At 39.7% G+C, this 22,751-nt stretch overlaps 1 protein-coding gene across 2 annotated transcripts; it reads left to right on the forward strand.

Annotated features, from left to right (window-relative positions):
- The first annotated feature begins 1,099 nt into the window (after positions 1 to 1,099).
- On the forward strand, positions 1,100 to 19,552 carry SLC25A17 (solute carrier family 25 member 17). Of its 2 annotated transcripts, none has more exons than XM_015629095.2 (9): positions 1,100 to 1,259; positions 5,056 to 5,116; positions 6,098 to 6,164; positions 8,503 to 8,654; positions 9,712 to 9,828; positions 10,528 to 10,673; positions 12,553 to 12,648; positions 16,363 to 16,445; positions 16,898 to 19,552. In XM_015629095.2, the coding sequence occupies exons 1-9, from the start codon at positions 1,113 to 1,115 to the stop codon at positions 17,043 to 17,045; spliced, it is 1,017 nt and encodes a 338-aa protein (XP_015484581.1). In that variant the 5' UTR covers positions 1,100 to 1,112; the 3' UTR covers positions 17,046 to 19,552. The 2 variants fall into 2 exon arrangements, with proteins under 2 accessions (XP_015484581.1, XP_015484582.1); XM_015629096.3 differs by lacking the exon at positions 1,100 to 1,259 and adding an exon at positions 2,954 to 3,017.
- The last annotated feature ends 3,199 nt before the right edge of the window (positions 19,553 to 22,751 follow it).

The raw sequence follows: 22,751 nt of genomic DNA on the forward strand, positions 1-22,751 counted from the left end.
TACATGTCTTGTAAATATCTCTAGGGATAGTGACTCAACCACTTCCCTGGACAGCTTGTTCTAGTGTTGGCTAACCCCTTCATTAAAGAAATTTTTCCTAATATCCAGTATAAACTTCCCCTGGTGCAACTTGAGGCTGTTTTTTCCTGTAACTCGTTTTCTGGGAGAAGACCCCCACCTTGCTATAACCTCCTTTAATGTGTAGAGTGCAATAAGGTCCCCCCTGAGCTTTATTTTCTCCAGGCTAAACATCCCCTGATGCTTGAAAATGCATCAGACTCGATTGGTCCACATAGAATAAGAAGAAACTATTGTCTTGAAAAAGTGTGACTTCGAAGACACTGGACTTTAGGCAGGTAGAAGGGACCGTAGGTAGCAAAAAGCAGAATGTGAAGTTTAATATTGCTTCCTCATTGTAATTAAACACTTATGTTAAATGTTTGGGAAAGGGAATCACAGAATCACAAAATGAGTCCTGTTGAAAAGGGTGATCATCTGGTCCAGCCTCCCTGTTTGAACAGGGTCATCCCAGAGCACGTGATGGTGCTTCTGGGTCCTTTTCAACTCAGACTGTTCTGTGATTCTCAAGTGAAATTGCTAAAATATATATATATATATAAAGTGGCACTATTGCTATTAAATATGGCACAAGATTGTGTTCAGGAGGTTCTTGAACATCTCCAGTGAGGGAGATTCCACAACCTCTTTGAGCAATCGGTTTCAGTGTGTGGTCACCGCATAGTAAAGAAATTCTTCTCATATTCAATGGAACTTCTTGTGCATCGGTTTCTGCCCGTTGCCTCTTGTCCTGTTGTTCGGCACGACCGAGAGGAGCCTGGCTCCATCCTCTCACCACCCTCCCTTCAGAAGCCGACAGCCACTGATGAGATCCCCTCTCGGCGGCCTCCCGTCGAAGAGAAGCGAAGCTGCTGGTGGAGAGGAAAGGCGCTATTGTAGTTGCAGAGGAAGGAAGAAGAAGGCGTTTCCCGGTACCCCGGTGCTGTATTTTCCCCAAAGGCCCCGCGGCAGATTCCAGGCGCCGCCGCCGGCTCCCCCTGGCCCCGGGGCCCGCGCGGGGCGGGGCCGCCGCCGCACGTGACAGGGCGGGCGCCATGGCGGGCGCGGGGGCGGCGCGCGGCAGCCTGGAGCTGGCCGGGGCCGCGGGGCCGCCGGGCCGGGCGGAGCAGCCGCCGAGAGCCGCCGCGATGTCCTCCGTCGCCTCCTACGAGAGCCTGGTGCACGCCGTGTCCGGCGCCGTGGTGAGCGAGCGGGCCGGCACCGGGCGGGGGGCCCGGCGGGCGGAGCGGCCGCGCCGGCCTGGCGGGGGGCGCGGGCCGCCGGCTGCCTTTGTTCGGCCGGGGCGGGCCGGGCCGGGCCGGGGAACCGGCGCGGGGCTTGGCAAAGCTGGAGGCCGGCGCCGGGCCTGAGCAGCCGGAGCCGCCTCTGAGCTAGCGGGAGCTGCGGGGAGCTGCCCCTCAGAAAGCTGGTTTGGCGCATCGGGAGCTGGGCATCCCTTCAGCGGTGAAAATCTAAACTCGGGCAGAGGGGCAGCACCTCAGCTGTGTAATCCGAGAGCCGGACCGAGCACCGGCCTCCTGCCACGGCCTCATAAATGCTCAGGAGTCGCGAAGGGTGAGGCAGCGCATAGCTGCTAATCAAAACGTAAAGCGAGCGCAGTGCAGCCGGAGATGGTTTGTGTCGGTTACTGAATTTAGTTTTACATGTGACGCTTGCAAATTAAAAAAAAAGTCTCATTTAATTCATGTAGATTTCCTTGTGTGCCCAGCCCTTGAATTTTTCCAAATTCTAGCTCTAAATAGTAAATCAGCCTTCTGCTTCCAACAGATTAAGAATTTTAGTGCATGCAGCATGTTGGATTGGGCATACTGATGGATAGAAAGAACTCCTCATGTCTCCTGTAGGATGAAAGTTGCTAAATGTTATTGAACAATAAACACTGGAACAGGCTATCCAGGGAGGTCATGGAGTCTCCCTGTCTGGGGACATTCAAACCCCACCTGAATGCCTTCCTGTGTCACCTGCTCTGGGTGACACTGCTTTGAGGGGGGTGGGTTTGGACTGGGTCATCTTCCAGGCCTGACAATTCAGTGATTCTGTTATAAAGGCTGATTCTAAAAGGAAAACCAAGACTTTAAGGGGTGTTTTGGTTTTATTATAAATAAACGTAAGATTTTTATCTGCTCTTTAGATTGTTTTAAGTCTGCTTATTTAAGCATCAAAGGCTGTGGGGATTTTGTTTCCACTTTCAAAAAGTGGAGCTCTCTCAAATGATCTCATTGTTGAAATACTACCCATTTTTCTTTTGCTGTCTTCTACAGAAGTCAGTGATACTTTCTAGATCTTGCTGTTAGCTTCTCCCTTCAAATAGATTGCTGTAGTCACGCTATGCCCCTGAACAAAGTTTGTGGTGTGAACCAAGCTCATAAATCCATCCGTAAACCCAGAACTGTGTTGAGCTAAAGTATCAGAAGCACATATCAGACCGCAACATGATAATTTTTGTTTGTAATCTAATAAACTGAAAGTTCATATACCTTCTAGGTACCCTAGTCAAATTTGAGATGAAGGAATAGATTTGTGAACAGTAAAAAAAAACAACCTGTGCTTGATTTCCTGTCAACTTTAATTGAATTACATAAGTATTCTTCAACTCTGCGTGTAGCTAAAATGTAATCTTCCTGTTGCAAAAGGTATAGGGATGAGAATTTTATGGGAGTATTATAGAGCAGTCAGGCTGCTTCATTGGCGGAATGATGGCTAAAAAATAGCAGATAAAATATTTTTATGTGTTTCATGTTTTTTTTTTATTACTGTTTTTTATAAAGCCCAGCTTCAGGCTGCGGTCCTGCACACATTTTCTTGGCAGCAGTCACCTCAGACCATTTGTTCTGGCCACCTCTTGTCTCCTGCACAGTTGTTTCTCTGGTGCTGCAGCTGGTCAGTGAACTGATGTGACTGAAGAAGTAGCCCAGTGGAAAAAGTTGTTTTTCAGCCAGGTTAGTTTCTGTGTCTGCATCATTGTGTAGGTGCCCAGAAATTTATGCTGCCAGCTTGGAGGAGGCAGGGGTACAAATACAGTTGACCAAGAGCCTGGGATTACATGAACCAGTCTGTACCTGTCCCTGTGATTATTCAGTGGTAATGTGACTTGGCAAACTACCCAGTGCTGACAGTGAGGTGGTGTGAAGGCTGACAGTGAAGCCTCACCCTTCCGGCAATGCAGGGTAATACATGGCAGCATCTGCTCTGCACTCAGTAGTATAATTTTACCTGCTGGTCCCAATGCAGTTTAGCAAGGAATCTGAGTCCATCTTGAGGGCTTTTGTTGGGGAAAGGACTGGTCCTGCTCATCCCTCTTTTCCTTTCTTCTAGCCATGAAATCCTGTCTCTTCCATGTGATGCTTCTGGCAGCATCCTCATCATGTAGTTGAGTTGTTCCATTTGTAAACCCAGGAGAAAAGTAACTTGGCATTTCTATTTCTCTCAATTTAGCAAAAGAGGGGGAGAGGGTAGAAATTTTTTTTTATGTACAGTGATCTATTAGGTCAGTTTAGGTATCTCATGGTGTTCTCTTGAACTATAGTTGCATTGAAGTTTTAAGCCAGTTTGACAGTCGAGCACTGGTGCAGCGTGCTGACAGAGGTGGGCAGTGCTCTGTCAGTGTTTAAGAGGCATTTAGGAAATGCACTTAATGTGCTTTAGCTTTTGGTCAGCCCTAAAGTGGGATGGGGGCAGCAGGATTATGTGATCACTGCAGGTCCTTTCCAACTGAAATAGACTATTCTGTGTCTTGTGGCCACACATCCAGTGTGTCCTGTATGATGCTACCTGACTATTTACAAAGTTCCATTTTCTAATTTTGAGTGCAAGTGTGTGTGTGTGTGTGTGTGTGTTGCTGCTGTGTGGTGCATTGCATTTATCCAGGATAAATCTCACTTTGGGAGGATGGAAGCAGGATAAATTGAGCAGGGGAAAACTGGAAGTTGTAGTGACTGTGCAGTTGTATTCTGTGTGTAGGTGTAACTGTGTTTTGAGGCTGTCTTCAAAATTGTGGTAATGAAGCTCTCATTAGGAGTAGTATTATGGCTCTTTCTGGCACTTCTTGCTGCTGGCATTAACCTTCTAACTGAAATATGCTTTTTAGAAATTTTCAGTCAGATGGGTTCATTCATCCACTTGCTGTCTAGCTGGGTACATGGTAGGTACTGAGAATGGTACAACACAGGACAAGTACATGGGAGACCAAAATGAACTGTTTTGGCAAGAGCCCAAACTAAATGGGTTAAAATAACTAGGTAATTGTGGCCAAGTCTTACATCTGCTACCTAGTGTTAGGAATACTGGAGAAAATTTAAGTCTGGTTAACACTTCAGCACAGAATTGTTTTAGCGTGGAAACACTGATTCTGTGTTTCACACAGAAAATGAATCCTCTTGGATTGTAGAGATAGATCCAAGCAGCCTGCTGAGGAGCTGGAGTATTTCCAGAGTCAAAGCTCACTTAAATGTATGGCATAAGACAGCTGTAGAAAAGCTCAAGTCATACTGTGCACTATACTCTAAACACAGCATGGAGTGACCTGCTATATCCCAGACCTTCCCACCATTTAAACAGTTTGCATGACTGCTAACAGAAGAGATGCCACAGCTTTAGCAGCCACCTGATGCATGGAAAACAGGTTTACACCAAGCCAGGGCCTTTTTGAGGGCAATAGGAGGTAGAGAAAGTGCAACGTTTGTTTTCTGATGCCCACTAGATCAACTTTGAGGCTTCAAAAACTTTCTCTTTTGGCAAAAAACTTTAAATGGTTTTAATTTTAGCTTGATCTAATGCAAGAGAAAAAAAAAAACAAAAATCACAAACCTTATTTGTAAGTATAGGACAAAAAAATGCATTATTATATATGGAGTTTATCCCCCTTTTAAACTTGCTTAGCAGACTGATTTGTGGGTGAGAAGTGAAGGATTACAAGAGTCTAATGGGCACTGTATAAGCAACTGATAAACTATACAGCCAGTTTATTTTGTTTTTCAGGGCAGTATGACTGCAATGACTGTATTTTTTCCTTTGGATACAGCTAGGCTTAGACTTCAGGGTAAGTGTCAAAATCTAGTTTCTTTGTACAATGGTGTTTCTGTTCATCTTGGCCTGGGTGGTTGTAGGGGGGAGGTTCTACAGGAACAAAAGTCTCACTTGTGGCACAGTAACACCATTTTTCCAGTTGAAGGTAATTCTTCCTTTTGAAAGTTGGGCAGCCTTTTAATTAGCTGAAAAGGCGGTGTGCTCTGTGGCTTTTAAAGGATTATCTAAAACCAAAGACAAAAACAAAGATATGAGATTGAACAGGATTATATTTGTGTGTTGTTTTTGGCTGCTGAGAACACTTCAAAATGCAGGGGCAATATCATGAAAAAACAGGTCTAGAATTATTCCAGAGGATGTTTTAAAGGGAAAAGTCAGGGCTAGAACTGAGATTAGGAATATTCAATATTTACAAAAATGCATCTAGCTATAAACTGTGTTGTTCTAAAACTCTATCTTCTAATCAAAAGTCACAGAATCACCAAACATTTTAGAGCTATGACTAAAGTTGTGTTAAGAACTGGAGGGAGATCATCAGCCAGGTTGCCTGAAATATGTGGTTGAGAAATGAACAGCTTTCAGTGCAGGAAGAGACTGCTTTGCTAAGGCTTAGCTGTTTGCAGATGAGCTGTAGGAGATTGCTCTGCCACTGGTGCTAGTCTGCTGTCCAAGGAATAATTTTGAGAGCAGCTAGGCAGGCCCAATTCTAGCCCTTTACCTAGGGGAACCCACCTTCAGTTCAAGTCACAACTATTAGGAACTGGTAATTCCAGATACTCTGGAGCACAACAGAGCCTGCCACTCTGGGGAAGAATGAAAAAAGGAAGTAGTCTTACCTAGCAAACGAAAATAAGGAGAAATAGGATATTTGTCTCCTTTACGAGGGAGAAGAAACATGTACTTGTAGGGTATATTCAGAATTGTGAGGATAAGGACTTGAAAAAGAGTGCTATAAATCTGAATCATCTAAAAGTTTGATTCTTTTGCTTTCCAGTTGATGAGAAGCGGAAGTCAAAGACAACACCGGCAGTCCTTTTGGAAATAATCAAAGAAGAAGGCCTGTGAGTAGACAATAATTTTCTAATTTTGTCATCTTGTAGACAAGCTCTAAAACTAAATTGAATATGCTTTTAAAGTGGAACACTTAGCCTGTATCTATGTAGACAGATTTTTATTCCTAATTGAAATGTCTCCACACAAGTGTGATATGACATACATAGTCTTATGTGTTCATCTTTAGCTAACTAGGATTAATTTCCTTGAGCACCTTATGCAATTGATCTGTTCAGTGATGTAACTGTGCCTTCATTAGTGAGGTAGCTGTGCCTCCTCAGAAATGCAAATGTACCTTCACATACTTGATCAACCAGCTTTGTCTGCCTGGATTCTTGGGTGTGTCAATTTCTCAGTAACCAAGATGAAACTCCTGGACAACTGAGCCACTTTCAAGAGGAGAAATGAGACATGTTTCCCAGTTGGAAGGGTTTTTTTTTCTCCTAAGCATGTAGAAGTAAACAACACATGACACTTTATACTGGTGGGATTCAACATCTATCTAAAAGCACAGCTGTGCTGTGCTTTAGTATTTGTCATAGTCTGAGCTGAGCTGGCTGGGAAAAAGAGTTTATGCCTGTCCTTGTTAGAAGTATTTTCCTAACTGAATCCCTGGAACTCCTAACTAGACTAGAGTGTCACCTTTGAACTTGGGCAGTAGTATGCATGGGGAATTCTGTCAGCTGATCTCTCTTGTTCTCCTTCCCACATTACCACTGTCATGTGAGGGTGGCAAGTAAACTTCAATTAAAAAAAGAAAAGAAAGAAAAGAGTGAAAAAGAAAACTGAAGAAGTTGTCTGAGGTAGAAAGACTGCAAAAGTGGTCATCCTGCTTTTCCTGTGAAGGAGAAAAATCAGTCGCTCAACAAGAGAGCAACATTACTTCTTCCGAAGGTATTGGGAAGGCCCGGTGAAGCAGTGATACTAATTTAGATGTGTCTAAAGTAACAAAAAAACTCCAGACAGCAGCAAATCTGGAATGTGATGCTTATCTGAGCAAAATGTGATAAACATTTTGCTCAGATAAGCTTGTAGAGTCTTGTGTCATTACCATACTTTTGTGAGACTCTTTCTCTTGTCTAGGTAAAGCAAATAGGTTGAGCTAAAGGACTTCCTGCAGAAGTTTATCAAGCAGCTTTCTTCCCTGCACTCCCTTCCTTTTCTAGGTGATCTGAAAGGTGTTCACTAGTACACACGAAGTTTTTCTCAAGATTACAGTGGATCATGGATGCTACTACTGACAACTTAAGTTTTTAAAATAAGCTCATGGGTTTTGTTTTAGTTTCATGTTTTGCACTGCAAGATGTTTAATTCTTAATCAACCAAGCCCAAACTAACACTCAGTTAGAGGACATGCTCCCTAGAGGATGTTTCTTTCTTTCTTTTCCAGCACATAAGAGATAGGTAATATAACAATCGTTTTAATTTGGTTTATGAATAAGTGCATAGTCAGTTAATTTGTAACTGTATGGTTAGCTTTAACTTCAGAAGCAGTTGTAACAATAAGGTGTATTATCAGCTACATGGGAGGGAGAAGCACTCAATGGATTTGAGATGAAAAAGTAGCATTTACATTTTAAGAAAAGTCAGATGTGGTGTTTACCAGCCTTGCATCTTTTACAGTCTTATTAGAGATCCTTAAATTCTATGTACGCCCAGTATTTTAATGAATTCTAAAGACCCTCCGTAATTACTGCTGTTGGGGTGATTTTTTATGCTTTTAACATGATACCAGTTGTCTGTGTGTTCTGTGCAACTCCAGTGAAGGTGTGTATCATTATCTTTCGTTCAGATATGTTGTAGAACATGTTTGGAATGTAGAGTAGCTGTTGAAGTGTCCCTGTTTTACAGGATCATCAGGCCTGTCAGAGAAGGGAGCTTTGTTAGTCCATTGTTACAAAATCATTCCTAAATCAAGACAGGTTTAGATGATACTCAGTTTTTCATCTGTGATTAATCTAGCTAAATTTAAGTAGGTAATGCCTTTTTCTTACTTACCTGACTGATTTGCCCTAGATTTTACAGTAAGGCATTTGTTAGAAATTCTTCCCACCTGTATATCTTGTGTCCCCAGGTTGCATCCTTTGCAAAACTCTTCTAGGTGTAGTATATGAATTTCAGTAACTAGTCTTCAGTTTTTAAATTTTGTGTGAGAATCCAGATACTTTTTTTTCCTTACTCAGGAGTTAAGTATGGTTTGCTACCATTGCTGATAAAGACATACCCAGTTAGTACTTCCTGTAGTATACAGGATTGTATCTCTGGGATCCTCTACCAACATATAAAATCAGCCAGATCACATAAATAATTTGCTGATTCTTACTGTGACTTTTTGCTCTCCATTAGGTTGGCACCATATCGAGGATGGTTCCCTGTTATCTCCAGCCTTTGCTGCTCCAATTTTGTTTATTTTTATACATTTAATAGTCTTAAAGCCCTCTGGGTCAAAGGCCAGCATTCAACCACTGGAAAAGACTTGGTTCTTGGGGTTGTTGCAGGTAATACTTAAAAATTTCCATTTTGTCAAGGATGTATTTTTGGTATATTCTATCTAATAATTTTCTTTATGAAGTCCTCTGGAGGCCACACTGAGTGCTCACACTTCCCACTGTATGCAGACCTGCTTCTTTCTGATTGCTCCTCTGTGTCATCCCTGCCTCATATGGAGATGCATAACCCATTCCTGTTGTGAATTCCAGCACAAAACACAGTGCTCTTGTGGCTTAGTGTGATACGTGTGTCTGGTGTGGTGATACCAGATACCTGAGCATCATTACTGAGATGCTGAAGGCAAGTGGCAGAGAGAGATGATAGTTGGGTTTTTTCAGAGGAAAAGATATATGCCGATTTTGAAGTAATTTAAATTACAGTAAGAAATCTTAATGTAAGTATTCGGTTGTCAGTTTTCAGACTTGGTTTTGGGTTGTCACCTGAAAATGTCAGGAAGTTCCTAGATATATGCAGGTCCAATGGACCATATGTTCTTTTTTATTCTGTCCTCTTATGTGGATGCTGCAGTGCCTTCTTTGAAGGGATAGTAACATTAGTGACTTTTCTAGCACATCCAGTGTGAAGTTACCACTGTGGGCCTTGTGTTTGCTAGTGATATTCTTTGGGTTCTATTTCTCATGCAAATGCATAGAACCAAATGCATAGAATCAAACAATTAAAAAAAAACCAACCAAAAAAACCAACCAAAACTGTAAAAAAGGCCTCTGGGTTTGGAGGTTTTTTTCTGGGGGTTGGGGAGTTGGTAGTTTCTTATATTTTCAGTGTAGGTGTAATGACTGGCTGAATAGCTGGTGGAAGTAAAGAAGGAAATTCTTAAGTTGGCTGTATGTCTGTATTAAAATTCCACATAAGTATATTTTGGAACAAAGGCTACAGGAATTAGGGTACAAATGATCATTTACTTTTCCCATGTGCTGTGTTGGTTTTTTCCTTCTTCCTACCAGAAATTTCAGTAGCATGTGAATCATGGGGGAAAAGGGGATAAGAAAACATTTGAAATCTTCTGTTTCATGTTGATTTTCTTTGTGCTGTGTTTTGCATTAGGAGTAGTGAATGTACTCTTGACCACCCCTCTCTGGGTGGTGAACACACGCCTGAAGCTGCAAGGTGCAAAATTCAGAAATGAAGACATTGTACCAACCAATTACAGAGGCATAATAGGTAAACACCTGTTGTTGTCTTCAACCAAAGAGAAGTTCATGAAATGAAATATATCAAGGACTTGGAAGACTTTAGTTCATGTAACTGTTTATACCCTGTAATCTATGCTATTCTGTCACTTTGCAGTCATTGAGTTTTACAGGAAAGTGGACTTGGCTATTTGTGATGGTAATTAGGAGTTTGCAGTGTGCACTCCTGTAACTGAAATACCTTTTGCAAGGGCACATATGTTATCCTAGAGATAGTGGTGCAGTAGTGAACCCCATGAAGTGGTAGCTGGTAGTCTTGAGTTTGGACAGACAGTCTGAAAATTGAACTTCACTCCCCTTGATCTCTTAATCACTGTCATGTTCAGACTGTCCTTCTTTTAAACCAACCAAATAAACATTACTGTTATTTTGAAGAAGGTTTGGAAGACCTTAATGTGGATGCTACATTTGTAAAAAAAAAAAGAGAAGGCTTCCCTTGCAGATGATAAATGTTGTTTGTGTTAATGGTGATGCAAACAAGAACCTCATTTGTCACTACCTTTCTGTTAACTTCTGGATTAAAATGGAAGATAAAAATACTTGCATAAAAGACTGCATGGATTTTTATACACTTTGAATATTAGGCTTTAAGAGTAACTTCTCTTATATTTTATATTCAGAGTTCTGTACTCAAAATGTTAATGTTTTTTTTCCTCACCTTTTGTCTCAGATGCCTTTCATCAGATAGTACGAGATGAAGGAGTCTTAGCTCTGTGGAATGGTACTTTCCCCTCCTTGCTGCTGGTCTTCAATCCCGCCATACAGTTTATGTTTTATGAAGGCTTTAAACGAAAGCTTCTGAAAAAGCGGGTGCAAGTGAGTATGTTTTGGGGCCAGATGATGAACATGCTCTGTTACAAGACAGGTTTTTTTTGATATGCATCACTTGAACAAATTCAGACTATAGGTTTGGTTTTGGTTCTTGTATTTTCAAGTGATATTTTGAATTAGTGTGTCTAAAAAGGGTTCAGGTGTGTGAAATGAGATGAGAATCTTTCCTGTCCCTAGGGAAGAGATTTCTGTAATAAATTCTTTTACCTGTAAAAATGAAACTGAACCTTTGGTCCACATTTGTTTGCATATGTTCACAGGTCTTGATTTAAAGTAGAGTTTTCAATTCTAATATATCTTTTTTTATATATTTACATACTGACTGTTTTGAGATCTGCTTTTAACAATTTTTGCAGTATATAATAACTTTTTTTTTTCTTGAAGACCTCAGTTTTTCAATATAATTTTCCCAAGGATGGACACTAGAATTAGACATAGCATTGCAATCATACCTTCCTGATTTTCTAGATAGAAGTATAATCGCTTTTCTGGCCCTGCTTTTTAGTGCTCTTCTTTTTCCTTATTCTTTCTTCTTGTCTGTATCAGATATAGAATCTCAGCTGAACTCATGTTCTGTTCCTTTTGTGTTCCAACAAACTGAAAAGCATTTGTATTACATTTTCAGATAACATCATAATGTATCTTTAAGATGAGGTGCTTTGCTGTTAATTTGTGATTTTAAAATGTTAGGTCATACCAGTATGTTACCAAGCCATCTTGTTTTTCCCCAAGACATAATGAGATTATTTTTATATAAGATTTTTGCATCATCAATGAGACTTTGGGTTTTTTACTGTCTTTAGTTAATACTGCAGCTGTAGCACCCCATTTGTGCCTGATGGATCTCCTCAGTTACATTATGCACATTTTTTTTTGAATGATGAGCTTAGCTTCCATCAACACTGTTATTTTCTTGTTGGTGAATATTTATTTATTTATTTATTTATTTATTAATTTATATGTATTTATTTCGTGTGTTTCTTTCAAATTACTTAGTTTCACCTTAAATTAGGGCATTTCTTTGTCCATGATCAGTGAAGAGGGGGAAAAAGGTTTTTTTCAGCTAGGAATGGGAATTTTTATTTTGTAAAACATTTTTCTTCCTATTTGTCCTAAATATATCAGGTTGACCTTTTTAAAGATGTGCATGCTTGAGTGTATTTTTGATTGCAATCAATATGTTTTAGAATGTATTTTGAGCATGTTTTGATAAGGGCACCTACTTATGTTCAGTGATTAATTCACACTGTTAGACTGAGGTGCACTGTAATCAGCATAGGCTGTAACAATATGCATCCTGGAGTAGTGTGAGTTTTGGTGCTGAGGATGGGCTTTCAGCAGGGGTTCTTAACTAATAAGGGATGAGATTTTTAGCCTATGCTATCGAGACTAAAATTCTGCCTGGGAGTGTAGTGATTATGTCTCAGGAAAAGAGAGTGATGTTCAAGGGATCTTTTGCTGTCACCCTTCCACAAGCACCGTATGACATTCCACTGCTGCAAAAACTGAAATGCTAATTGATTGATGGTGTGCATAAATGATACTTCCTTATCTTTTGTCTGCTCTCAGTGCTTTGAAATGGTCTCATTGTATGGCCTTATATCAACCATATTTTTGTAGTCTAGTTATATTGAGAAATGAGAAAACAGGTGGAAGTTACAAATAAACTTACCATGTGGGAAAGTCAGTTGAACCATAACCTGCTCTTTAAAATGACAAGACCCTGAGATTTCATGAAATCTTTATGCCAAAGATCCTTAGATAGTCTGGTAGCAGGTACCAGTACGGAATCCCCAAATACAAATGGGTAATTGGGTGTTTTGGTACTACGTAGAAGTAAATTTGTTCTTTATCCATTGAACAGCTCACATCTTTGGATGCTTTTGTCATTGGTGCAATAGCCAAAGCAGTTGCCACCACCCTCACTTATCCTCTGCAGACAGTACAGTCAATTCTGCGGGTAAGTAATAATTGCATTTCATGGTAATTCTGCCTCTGACGTGGTCTGTATGATGCAAGCCTTATTCACAGGACTTGTTTTTATTTGTGTTAATGAACCCGTTGTTTTGGGAGGCATTTTTTCCCAATGTAGGTCACTGATTAGAATGGCTCTCCTTTTTTGGTTTTAATTGAGCTTGGTATATTGGTGCACATTTGTTTCAAGTAGCTGATAGGATTGTCAGTGTGTTGTATTGGTATAATGTCTCACAGAAGGTGATGCACTGTACTGCTTTTAGGCACTACAAAATGTACATTTACTTCTTGGAATATAAATGCAAAATGTGTCAAGTGGGAAGTTAAAATTAAGTCTTCTAAAACCAGCCTGTTTCCAGATGACCTATGGTAATTAAAAAAAAAAAAGTTTTATTCATAGGTTTTGTTGTTCAGATGGTGGTCTGACCTTGTCATTGTCCAGAATGTAATTCGTTATGGGAAGCTGAACTCCCTCATAAATAATATCTTTAACCTCATAAATAATCTTTAACCTTCATAAATAATATCTTTAACCACTTGCCTGGCCACGTAGGCTAATTGTGGTGTTAATGGAAACACTTGCATTTATTCTTACTTGTATTTTGTATATATGTTGGATAATGCTGCTGCCTTCAGAGTGTACCAATGTTGTTGTAATATTGACACCAGACAAAACTGGGGAGTAGGAGGGAAGGAGAGACCTGGCCATGCATAAGCATATTGTACTTTAAACTGTGTAGCAGTTAAATATTAATAAGTGTTTCCACATGAAATATATTTTCCTAAGTAAGGAGGAGCCTTAACTTGCCTGTACAGTAAAGCCATTGTGTATGCTCTAAAACTTGGACAAATTTGGAGAATGAGTTGAATTACTGAAAACAAGCCTTCCATGCTAAGAGTATCACTTTTCAGACTTCTCTAATAAGGGAATTTTTTTTCAAGCAAATTTCGTAATAATTTGTAACTCTCTAATTAGAGTGTAATAAATGTATCTTGATTTTTTGTAACCTGTAAAAAGATAGTTAGGATGCTATATTTCAAATACTGTGTAATTTTGTCAGGAGTCATGTTTTCTGAAGTTTGCCTAATTTTTAATCAGCTGAACCTGTGCTTTCTTTCAATGCTTTATCCTGTTTTAACAGCCTGGGCATGTCTCAGTAGTAGCTAAACTAATAACACAGACTTCTGCTACTGGAGTGGTAGATACAGAAAAACATTTAAGCAAAAATAGCTCTGTTTGGATAAGTTGCAACATCAGTCTGTTTCTAATTTGTGATGCTTCTGTTTTCTCCTGGTGTGAAGGAGAGCTGGAAGGAAAGTTGGAGTGCTCTGTTTTAGCCCTGAGCATTGCACAGCAGTGCAGGTTTTGTGGGGCTGCAGCCACATAACAGCTTCAGCCCTTTCCATGGTTCCTAGAGAAGTGGTTACAGCCTTGAGGCTTCATGATTTTTCTGTTTCCTTTCAGCTTTTTGAATAAAATTCTTCTGACTCTTAATGACAGTGTAAAAAAAAAGGAAAAATCCCATGCCAGTCCATCCTCTCCCTGTGATGATGGGGAACACAAAGACCCTGTCTCTAGTTCTGCAGTCACTAGGGATGACTTCTTTCTTTGCTCTATGAAAGAATAGCCAGGAGCTCTGAGCACAACTGTCAAGGACAGCAGGAATGTGTGTGTCTGTGACATCTGTGCTGTCCAGCTCAGATTTGCTCTACTTTGTGACATGTTTTGTAATCTAAAGTTGGCATTGTTCTAGTTAATGACGTTTTTGTTACTCACACTAAGTGATGTTAAAAAGAAGGTTATGAGTAAAGGCTTAGTATTTTCAGAAATAATATTCTGCATGAAAAAAAAGAAATATATAGTTGCAGGTGTTTTTAAAAACAATTTTAGCAGATTTGCACACAAACTAATATAAGCTCAATATAATTTATATAAACTTACATATCATAACTAAATTCTGTCATCAAAATAGTACAAGGCCTTTTTTTTTTCGTTTTCTTTTTAACCTTAAACCTTTAGAAACTTACTCTTTTTTGAAAGTTATTAGGGTTCTTTGTAATAAAGTCTCTACACCTTTGCTTTCAACTCTGGCACAGTTCTCTTACTGACATAAAATGAACATTTATCCTGTGTAATTGTCAGTGATAGCAGCTTCCAGGTTTGCCATTTGATGTGTCCTTCTCCCAGTATTAAAACTATGGACATTGGTGTACTCGTTGTGCAGTGAAACTGTTCTTTAGCCTGTGTGTCAGTAAAGAGCCAATAAATGAAATTTGTCTCTGGAGGTACAGCAGTACCATTAATGTTCTCAGTGATCCCAGATGAAAAAGTTGTCTTTAAAACTGAAGTCTTTTTTTCACTGTCATAGAGAATGTTAATCCCTTTGGGAAATCTTCTGTAGTAAACACTGAAGTGCTAACATCCTAGTGAAAAATTAATGGTTTCTTCTGTCTTGATGGACCTTTGTTTGTAGTACAAAAATTGTCCAGTGGTGGAGAAAAGAGGAGAATGAGGCACCTTATAGTGGTGTAGTGTGGAAGCCTGTGAATAATTTGGGCAGTGACTGACACTGTAACTTAGCAGTTTTTGGGGGGCATGTCTGAGTCTTTGACAATCACTTTTAACACTGATTGGTCAGTATCAAATGGGTAGTTGCTGATGAGAAGATTGTGGATTTTGAGTGCATATTTACCTAATAACAGGGGGTTTCCACTAGCGTTCTGAGGCTGTTGTTTTCACCCAAGTTATTAAGACACATAGTAAAGGAACCTGTATCATCCTAGCATTCTCTTAAAATTTCTGAGCTACCTAAAATCAGGTGGCATACTTTACCTACTGTCAATGGCAATTTCTTATACCTAAGAAATAGCAGTTGCCTGAGCATGTTCTGGGAAAAAAATTATCCAACATGCAGTTGCTCAAGATCACCTTTCTTAGCACAGAAGCTTAATGCAGTCTCAAAAAGCTATTAGGCTGTGCTGTTACAAATACAAGTGTGCCAGCTCTTGTATATAAATAATTCATAGTTACAGCTTGCTGACAGTACTATCGACCTGTATCAGATAAGAGTATTAATGAATGCTAAAAAAAGAGTTGCTGAAATTGCTAGTTTAACTCTACAGCAGCAGCTATCATGCCTACTGAAAACCAGCTTGGGGATAAGCAAGTGCAGTGAGTAAAAGAGAAATATTATTTAGGTCAGGTAGGTGGTGGATCAAATAATTTTGAATTCTTCCACAGCAGTTCATGCACAAGTGCTCCAGGACCATTGCTGGGCAGATAAATTTTGTGTTCAGTTATTCAGTCTCAATGTAGTAATGATTTGCAGATGTCTGAGGGTCTGAATCTTTGCAAAGTGAAAGCTGAGAAAGCCAGAAAGAGCTTGCTTTGAGTGTCATATTCTTCCTAAGACTCTGCAAATTACACTTTTGAGGTCTTGAAAACTGCTTCCTGCAGAGCAACTGAAAGGGAGGAAATATTTGTTAGACTCCATCTTCAAACCAAACCAAATTACAGTAGAATGAACAATTTTAATGCTTGCAGTGAGAGCTTTGGCTTCTGTTCTCTGTTGGTGGTCTTATAATGTGGAAAATGTTTAAAGAGGTTTAGGGTAGGGTCTCCAGATTTCATGCATGTATGGTGTTCTCTGCCAGGCACAGTGGAGAAACAGTACAGCAAAATACTCTTCTTCCTTTTCAGTTTGGACGTCACAGGTTGAACCCAGAGAACCGAACACTAGGCAGTCTTAGAAATGTTCTTTACCTTCTTCAACAGAGAGTGAGGTGAGCTTTCTCATTTTGTTTCTCCTACCATGATAGAGAAGACTTGAATATTACTAATATTTTGAAAATGTTGCTGGATCTGGATTTTGTTTCCTTTTGCCTCCTTTAAACTTGACATTTGAGTCAACCTGGTTTTTGTAATATATCGTAGAGAATACAAATTCTCCTAAAATGTCTGTACAGTAAATGACATCAAGAATACATAAGGATACTAATTCATTTCACATCTCAACTTGAAGCAGGTTTCTTGCACAAAAGACCTTAAATTGCTGCAGAATTTTTTCTTTAAAATATTATTAAACATAGCTGGCTCAAGATCAAGAATGGGTTTAAGATTCCTACAGTTGTCATTAACTTGTGATATTGATTCCTCTTTGTAGTGTACAGATTTACTTACAGAAAGCTATTCATACTTGTTTTCTTGTTTGTTTTTTTTTTTTTCTCCTCCTTAGGCGCTTTGGATTAATGGGACTCTATAAAGGCCTTGAAGCAAAGCTTCTGCAAACAGTCCTTACTGCTGCTCTTATGTTTCTGGTGTATGAGAAACTGACTGCTGCAACCTTCACAGTCATGGGATTAAAGCACTCGCGCAGACATTGAAAAGGAACCTATGCCAAAGATACTGGGTCTAGAAATCACATTCCATTCTTGAGACCTGGCTGGGTAACAAAGGGTCCTCACTTTCTCTGCTTCTCTTTTTAGCCACCTTTATCTCCAGTATTTGGAGAAATCTGGAATATGCTCTATAGGACCTGTTGCCACGAATTCAGGGAGAGCCCGTTCTCTATTGTTCTGTGTACTCACTGTGTTAAGAAAAAAAACAGAGACCTTATTTAAGCACTTGACAGGAACTTTAAACTATTATGTGATTTGGTTATTTGGTTGCTATTTTTGGCAAGAATGATTATCTCTCACTTCGCTTTCTTCTTTGCCCTCAAATTGTCCTCAGCTCTTCTTGCATCTTTACCTTCTGTCAGCAGCTGGTGGGGCTGGTTTTGTGTTATTTTCCTTGACCTGTCATCTGTGACCTGACCTGTGACCTTGTCACTTCATATTTGATTCATTAAAATAATTCATAAAGAATAACATTTTTGGCATGGTTTTCCTTTACCTTCAAGTATGTTTGTGGCACAGGATCTGATGTTGCCCCAAATACCTGATGGTGAGGTCTCTGGACTCCTGGAATGGATATTACAAGTGAGTGTGCAATTTGGCTTCTTGAATCCAGCTATTTTGAATCTTGAAAATTTTGAATACAAATACTGCCTAGACAGGAGGAAGATAACCTCTTGCTTTTCCAACCCGAGTCCCTCAAGATGCCTCAAATGGGCTTGCTACAGAAATACGTGAAGTTTTGTGACCCTGTTCCTTGTGAGAATATGTGAATTCACACCATGTTCTTATGCAGACAGGGGGCACTGCCCTATGCTTCAGAAGTGCTATGCCTGCTCAAAAATGTGCTTTGTTTATTTTTCCACTGATATTCCTAGACCATAAAAGTCATAACTGTTGTTCCAGTTAGTGTACATACTTATGTTATTTTATGTAATTTTGATCAATATTCCTAGACCCTAAAATCCAAATTAAGTTATGCTCTGTCTGTTGTTAAATTGGCAGTAGGATTGTTCTGAAGAACAGTTTTCTACTTGAAGTATTGAAAAATTTCATGGCAGTTTTAATACCAAGGATGTCTGGGAGGAGAAGACTTGAATGCTGCAGGAAGTATGTTACTGAATTGCAATATGGCACCTGTTTTTAAATTAACTCACCTGAACTGAGTTAATTTTAAGAATGGAATTGTTAAATAATTCTGCAGATAATGTCTTTTGAGCAAGAATAAGCACCTTTACACCAATTGTTTCTTTTAATAGAGAATACAGAGAGTGTCTATACAAGAAGAATGTATAATCCAATGAATTAAATTTAGTTAATTAAATATTTAAATAAATAAATGCTGGTTGGCTTTCAGTTCAAGTAGGATTTACATAGACAAGTAAGAATAAAAAAGTGCAATGAGCAGTAATTACACTTTGTTAAAAGATGAAATTGAAAGACTGGAGACCTCGCCACTGGAAAAAGAATGAATCACATTTCTGAAAATTTCAGTGAAAATGAAATTTCTACTGTAATGAAGTGCCATGTGGAAAGGTCGTCTGCTGTCTTTTGAGCCTTTTTAATAAGAAATTTGGAATTGGTAGTATGGCTCTTGATAAACTACCTCAAAATCCCTGCTGTCAGAATCATTGTGGGGAAGCAAAGTGGTTCTTGTGCCAGGCTGGCTGAAATCTGTGTGGCTGCCAGGAGCTGGAGTTCAGCACCTCGGACCTTTCTAGTCTGTGGCATGAAGGAGCAATTCCTGCAGAAATGTTTTTCTGGTTGCTCTACCTATAAGAAGAAAATAAATTCTTGCTAGCATTTACTAGCAAAAAAATGCTTGTCTACTTGCCAGTGTGGATTCAAATGGTTAATGTATTTCCATTTTGCAAAAAAGCTGAATACAGAAGCCCTGTGTAAAGGTGTGTTGGCCTTGGCTGTGTTGGCGTTACCATAAAGCCTGGAACAGACATTTTGCCCTAAACTCTCTACTCGGCTCTGCTGAGCAATTGTAATGAAACAGTTTCATAAAGGAATGAGAGCAAAAGCTACTGAAGCTGGGAGCATCTCCAGTCTTCTTTTAATGATAGACGTGTGGGTATTTAAAGCTTTTCTTGCTTCTGCATTCTCTGGTATTGATTTAGACATTAAGCTGAAATAACTGAGAAACTACATAACCTTGCATGACTGAGCCAAAAAGCAGGTGGTTGAGGAATTGTTTAGTCATTTATTCAAATGGCAGGCAGATGTTCATGTTGCAGCTGGTACCTCTACCTGAGTTTTCTCAGATGTAATTTGAACAGATGATGACATGTCTGTTAGACAGCCTAAAACTATTTTGGGCTTCAGAGGTGTTGGTGAGTATTTTTGACGTTAGAAAGTCCATAATTTGTCAAAGCAAACTATGAAAGACTATTTTTAATCTTGGTACTGGAGTTGTAATTAATTGTTGGTGGATAAATACTGTTCAGAAATGGAAACGAAATAAAATAATTTTACTGTGTTTTAAAATACATTTACATAAATTGTCATTTCCTGCTGTGCCCCTCATAAGCAAACAACAGGTTCAGGGGGTGCTGTAAAGATATAATCCAGCTAATCTGGCTCTGTAGGTATGTCATTTCACTGGAGGAAGATAGTAGGAGAACTAATAACATAGTTCCTGTCAAACAGCACAAAACATACAAGTGTTCCTTTCGACACAGGTGGCTCCCCATGGACATGGTTCTAGCAGTTGAAGCTGGAGATGGAACATGGAGGCAGAGTATGAGGTGGTGTGGTATGTTCCATCCAAAAATTGTGTAAATGCATTCCTAGAGAATTTAACAGAAAATATTTTCATTTTTGGGTGAAAACCAGATCTTTCCCCTATATTTTTAATACTGTTTTTGAGAGAAGAGAAAAAGGAAAGATGATAAAAAAAGACAGCAGCTGAGAGGATCGTCTGTCTTAGCCGAGTTCCATCATGAGTAATTCTGTCCTTGACTCAATTTAGGAGATTTAAATTTAATTCTATGCTCTTCTTTCTCTTTCCCACCCTACACTTTGACTGAAGATAGGAAGACATTTTAGCATGTAGCATTTTAGAGACTGCAAAGCAAGTGGCTTCTAGGGTATCTGTGATGTTTGGGATGAATTCTGCTCCAATTTGTATTCCAAACTATGTTTCCTGGTATTATAGATTGCCTATATGGTAGGAGCAGTATTTAACACATTTTAGCTTATTCATTAATGTAATTTATATAAACATATCTATCTATCTATATATCTTTATCTTTGGATATATATATCTCTCAATATATAATATAATTGAAATTCTATTCACTAAACCTCACTTAGGAGGATGATAACTGATAGGGTATAATGTGTTCTTTTTGTCTTATGTAATGTTATGAATTGCTGGGTACTTGCTGCCAGAGCTGGCTGTACTTTGCTGGAAGAGTCTCTACATCAAACAATTTTCTGGCTGCACTGAAGAAAGTTATTAAAACCTGAAAGCTGGTGCATACCCTCTCTGGGAGGAAAAACAGGATTTACCTCTGATCTGACTGAGGGGAATAAAGCGCGCTGCACTGCAAAGCTTCTTGTCCAGATGAATCCTTCTTTACATGTATTACTGCTCCCCTGCTGAGGAAGGAAGAGGGGGAGTGCTGACCCTGCTCATTGCTGGACTTCTGTAGTAAAGACAGGCAGTCCATTCAGAGGAAAAAACAGGTGAGCTTTCACAAGTGGGATATTCCTTGCACAGGTGTCTGTTGAAAAAGGTATTCATTGCCATCAATGCAGTTATTTTTACACCACATGTCAAAAACATTTCTCAACTGGTGAGCATGGGACAGGAGAGCACAGGGTTGTAGAAGAGAGGGAGATTTATAGAAGGCCTGTATTGTTTATGCCCATTGTTGGGGGTTTTTTGTTTTGTTTTTTTTTAATCAATGTTGTTTAAAGCAAAGAGGAACGAGGGTGATGTGATAAGGAAGATGGGTATAAACCATATAATTGTTTTTATTATTATTATAATTGGTATAATTGTTTAATCACCTAATCTAAAAAGCTGAATTCTGTGTCTGCAGAGGGTACTTTGTGGGCATTATAAACCTCTCTGCCTCTTGCAGTCTTTCACAGCAGAAACAGGTTTTAAGGCATGGTCTGATGGCCTGCATGGACTGAAGAACCCTCTTAAAAGCAAGTTTTCCTGGCACAGAGAGGGGCCAGGTCCATCTCTTGCACAAATAAAGCTGTGCATGACTGCATGGTCTGTACAGGGCTATTGATGCTGACCTAGTGTAAAACTTTACTAGGATATATCATATATAACTTACATAATATTCATAGCTTACAGGTTTTGATAGCACTAGGTAAAAGAGGATAGCTTTAGGATCCACGGAACAGCAGCAAAAGAGCTTTTTTGAACTGACACTGCACCAAGCAATAAACTGCCTTCTAGAGAGATATTTTGACTTCTTTATTCTTCCTTTGCTTTGTGTTTAAAATAAATGGACTCCAGAACTGTCTGTGAAATGATAACTAAAAAGAGTTCTCTCCACCTTTCTATTTGGCTGACAACATTTTTCTCTGCTGTTTGTAGCAACATAGTGAATTTGTCAGAGCAGCCTGGAGCACAACACAGCCACTTCAAGGTAAAGGGGCAGAAGCTTGTGCAAATACAGGTTTATTTCTGTCCTCTGCAGCTGGAGAAATTATCCTCCAGTTACTTCAGCTGGAGGAGAGGGAAGAGCAGGAATTTGGTGGTGGTCCAGATCAGAAAGCTCAGCAAGACAAGAGTCCCCATAACTTGCAGCAATGGAAATGTGAAGTGATAACACGGCCAGAATCTCTGTGAGAGATTCTCCAGCTCATTACCAGATCCTGGTGTAGCACTTGCACAGTGGAGCCCAGCTCACGGTGGTCCTAACGCAGCAGTAATCAGCTTCACAGTTCATACCCCCATCTCAGCTGTAGCGGTGGTGAGAGCCTTCATTTTAACAATCCCTGACTGAAATCTCGGGTGTATATTCTTTTGGAGCTGGAATGGTCTGGATAGCCAGGGGCTTTCTTGTAGAATTCCCCATTGCTCAGCACTTTTTATTTGCTGTGTTGCTTTCTATGACTTTTCAAACCAGCTGAAGAAAATAATAGGTGTGTCTAGGTTGCTGGTATTTGCATTTGGATTTGCTGCCAAAATTGCATAAGGCATTTAGAAAATCTCCCAAATGTGGCAATGTGCCAGACTGTAAGACAGTTGAAAAGGCCCAGACAGTTACTGGCCACACTGGGAACAGTGCCTCAGAGGAGCAGATTTTAAGTGCAGGGAAAGCCTCTTAACAGTGTTGTATTTGTAGCTTTATCTCTAATGCCAAACACCAGATTGATTCACATGTGCTGGGCTCAGGGATATGTATGCAGAAGGGGCCTGGGATCAGCCCAGGTTTATCCATAGGAAACCACATTTTTCTGACTTTGGCTGGTGCTCAGTTCACATTGGGGGTTTGCAATTGTTGGTGCCTGTTATCCAGCTGTCGTCACAGTGCACGTCGGTCTTATTCTTAGTAACAGCTAATCTCCTCTGCACTCTGACATCCACATATGGAGGATGAGGTTGGGTTTTTTCCCCAATAGGATTTATTTCAAATTAGAGACAAATGCTGGCCAGGCTTTGGCTGGCTTCACTGTGGATTCCTTGCTGAAAATTGTCAGTTTACAATTCTTGGC

This window comes from Parus major, chromosome 1A, assembly GCF_001522545.3.
Source record: "Parus major isolate Abel chromosome 1A, Parus_major1.1, whole genome shotgun sequence".
NCBI lineage: Eukaryota > Metazoa > Chordata > Aves > Passeriformes > Paridae > Parus > Parus major.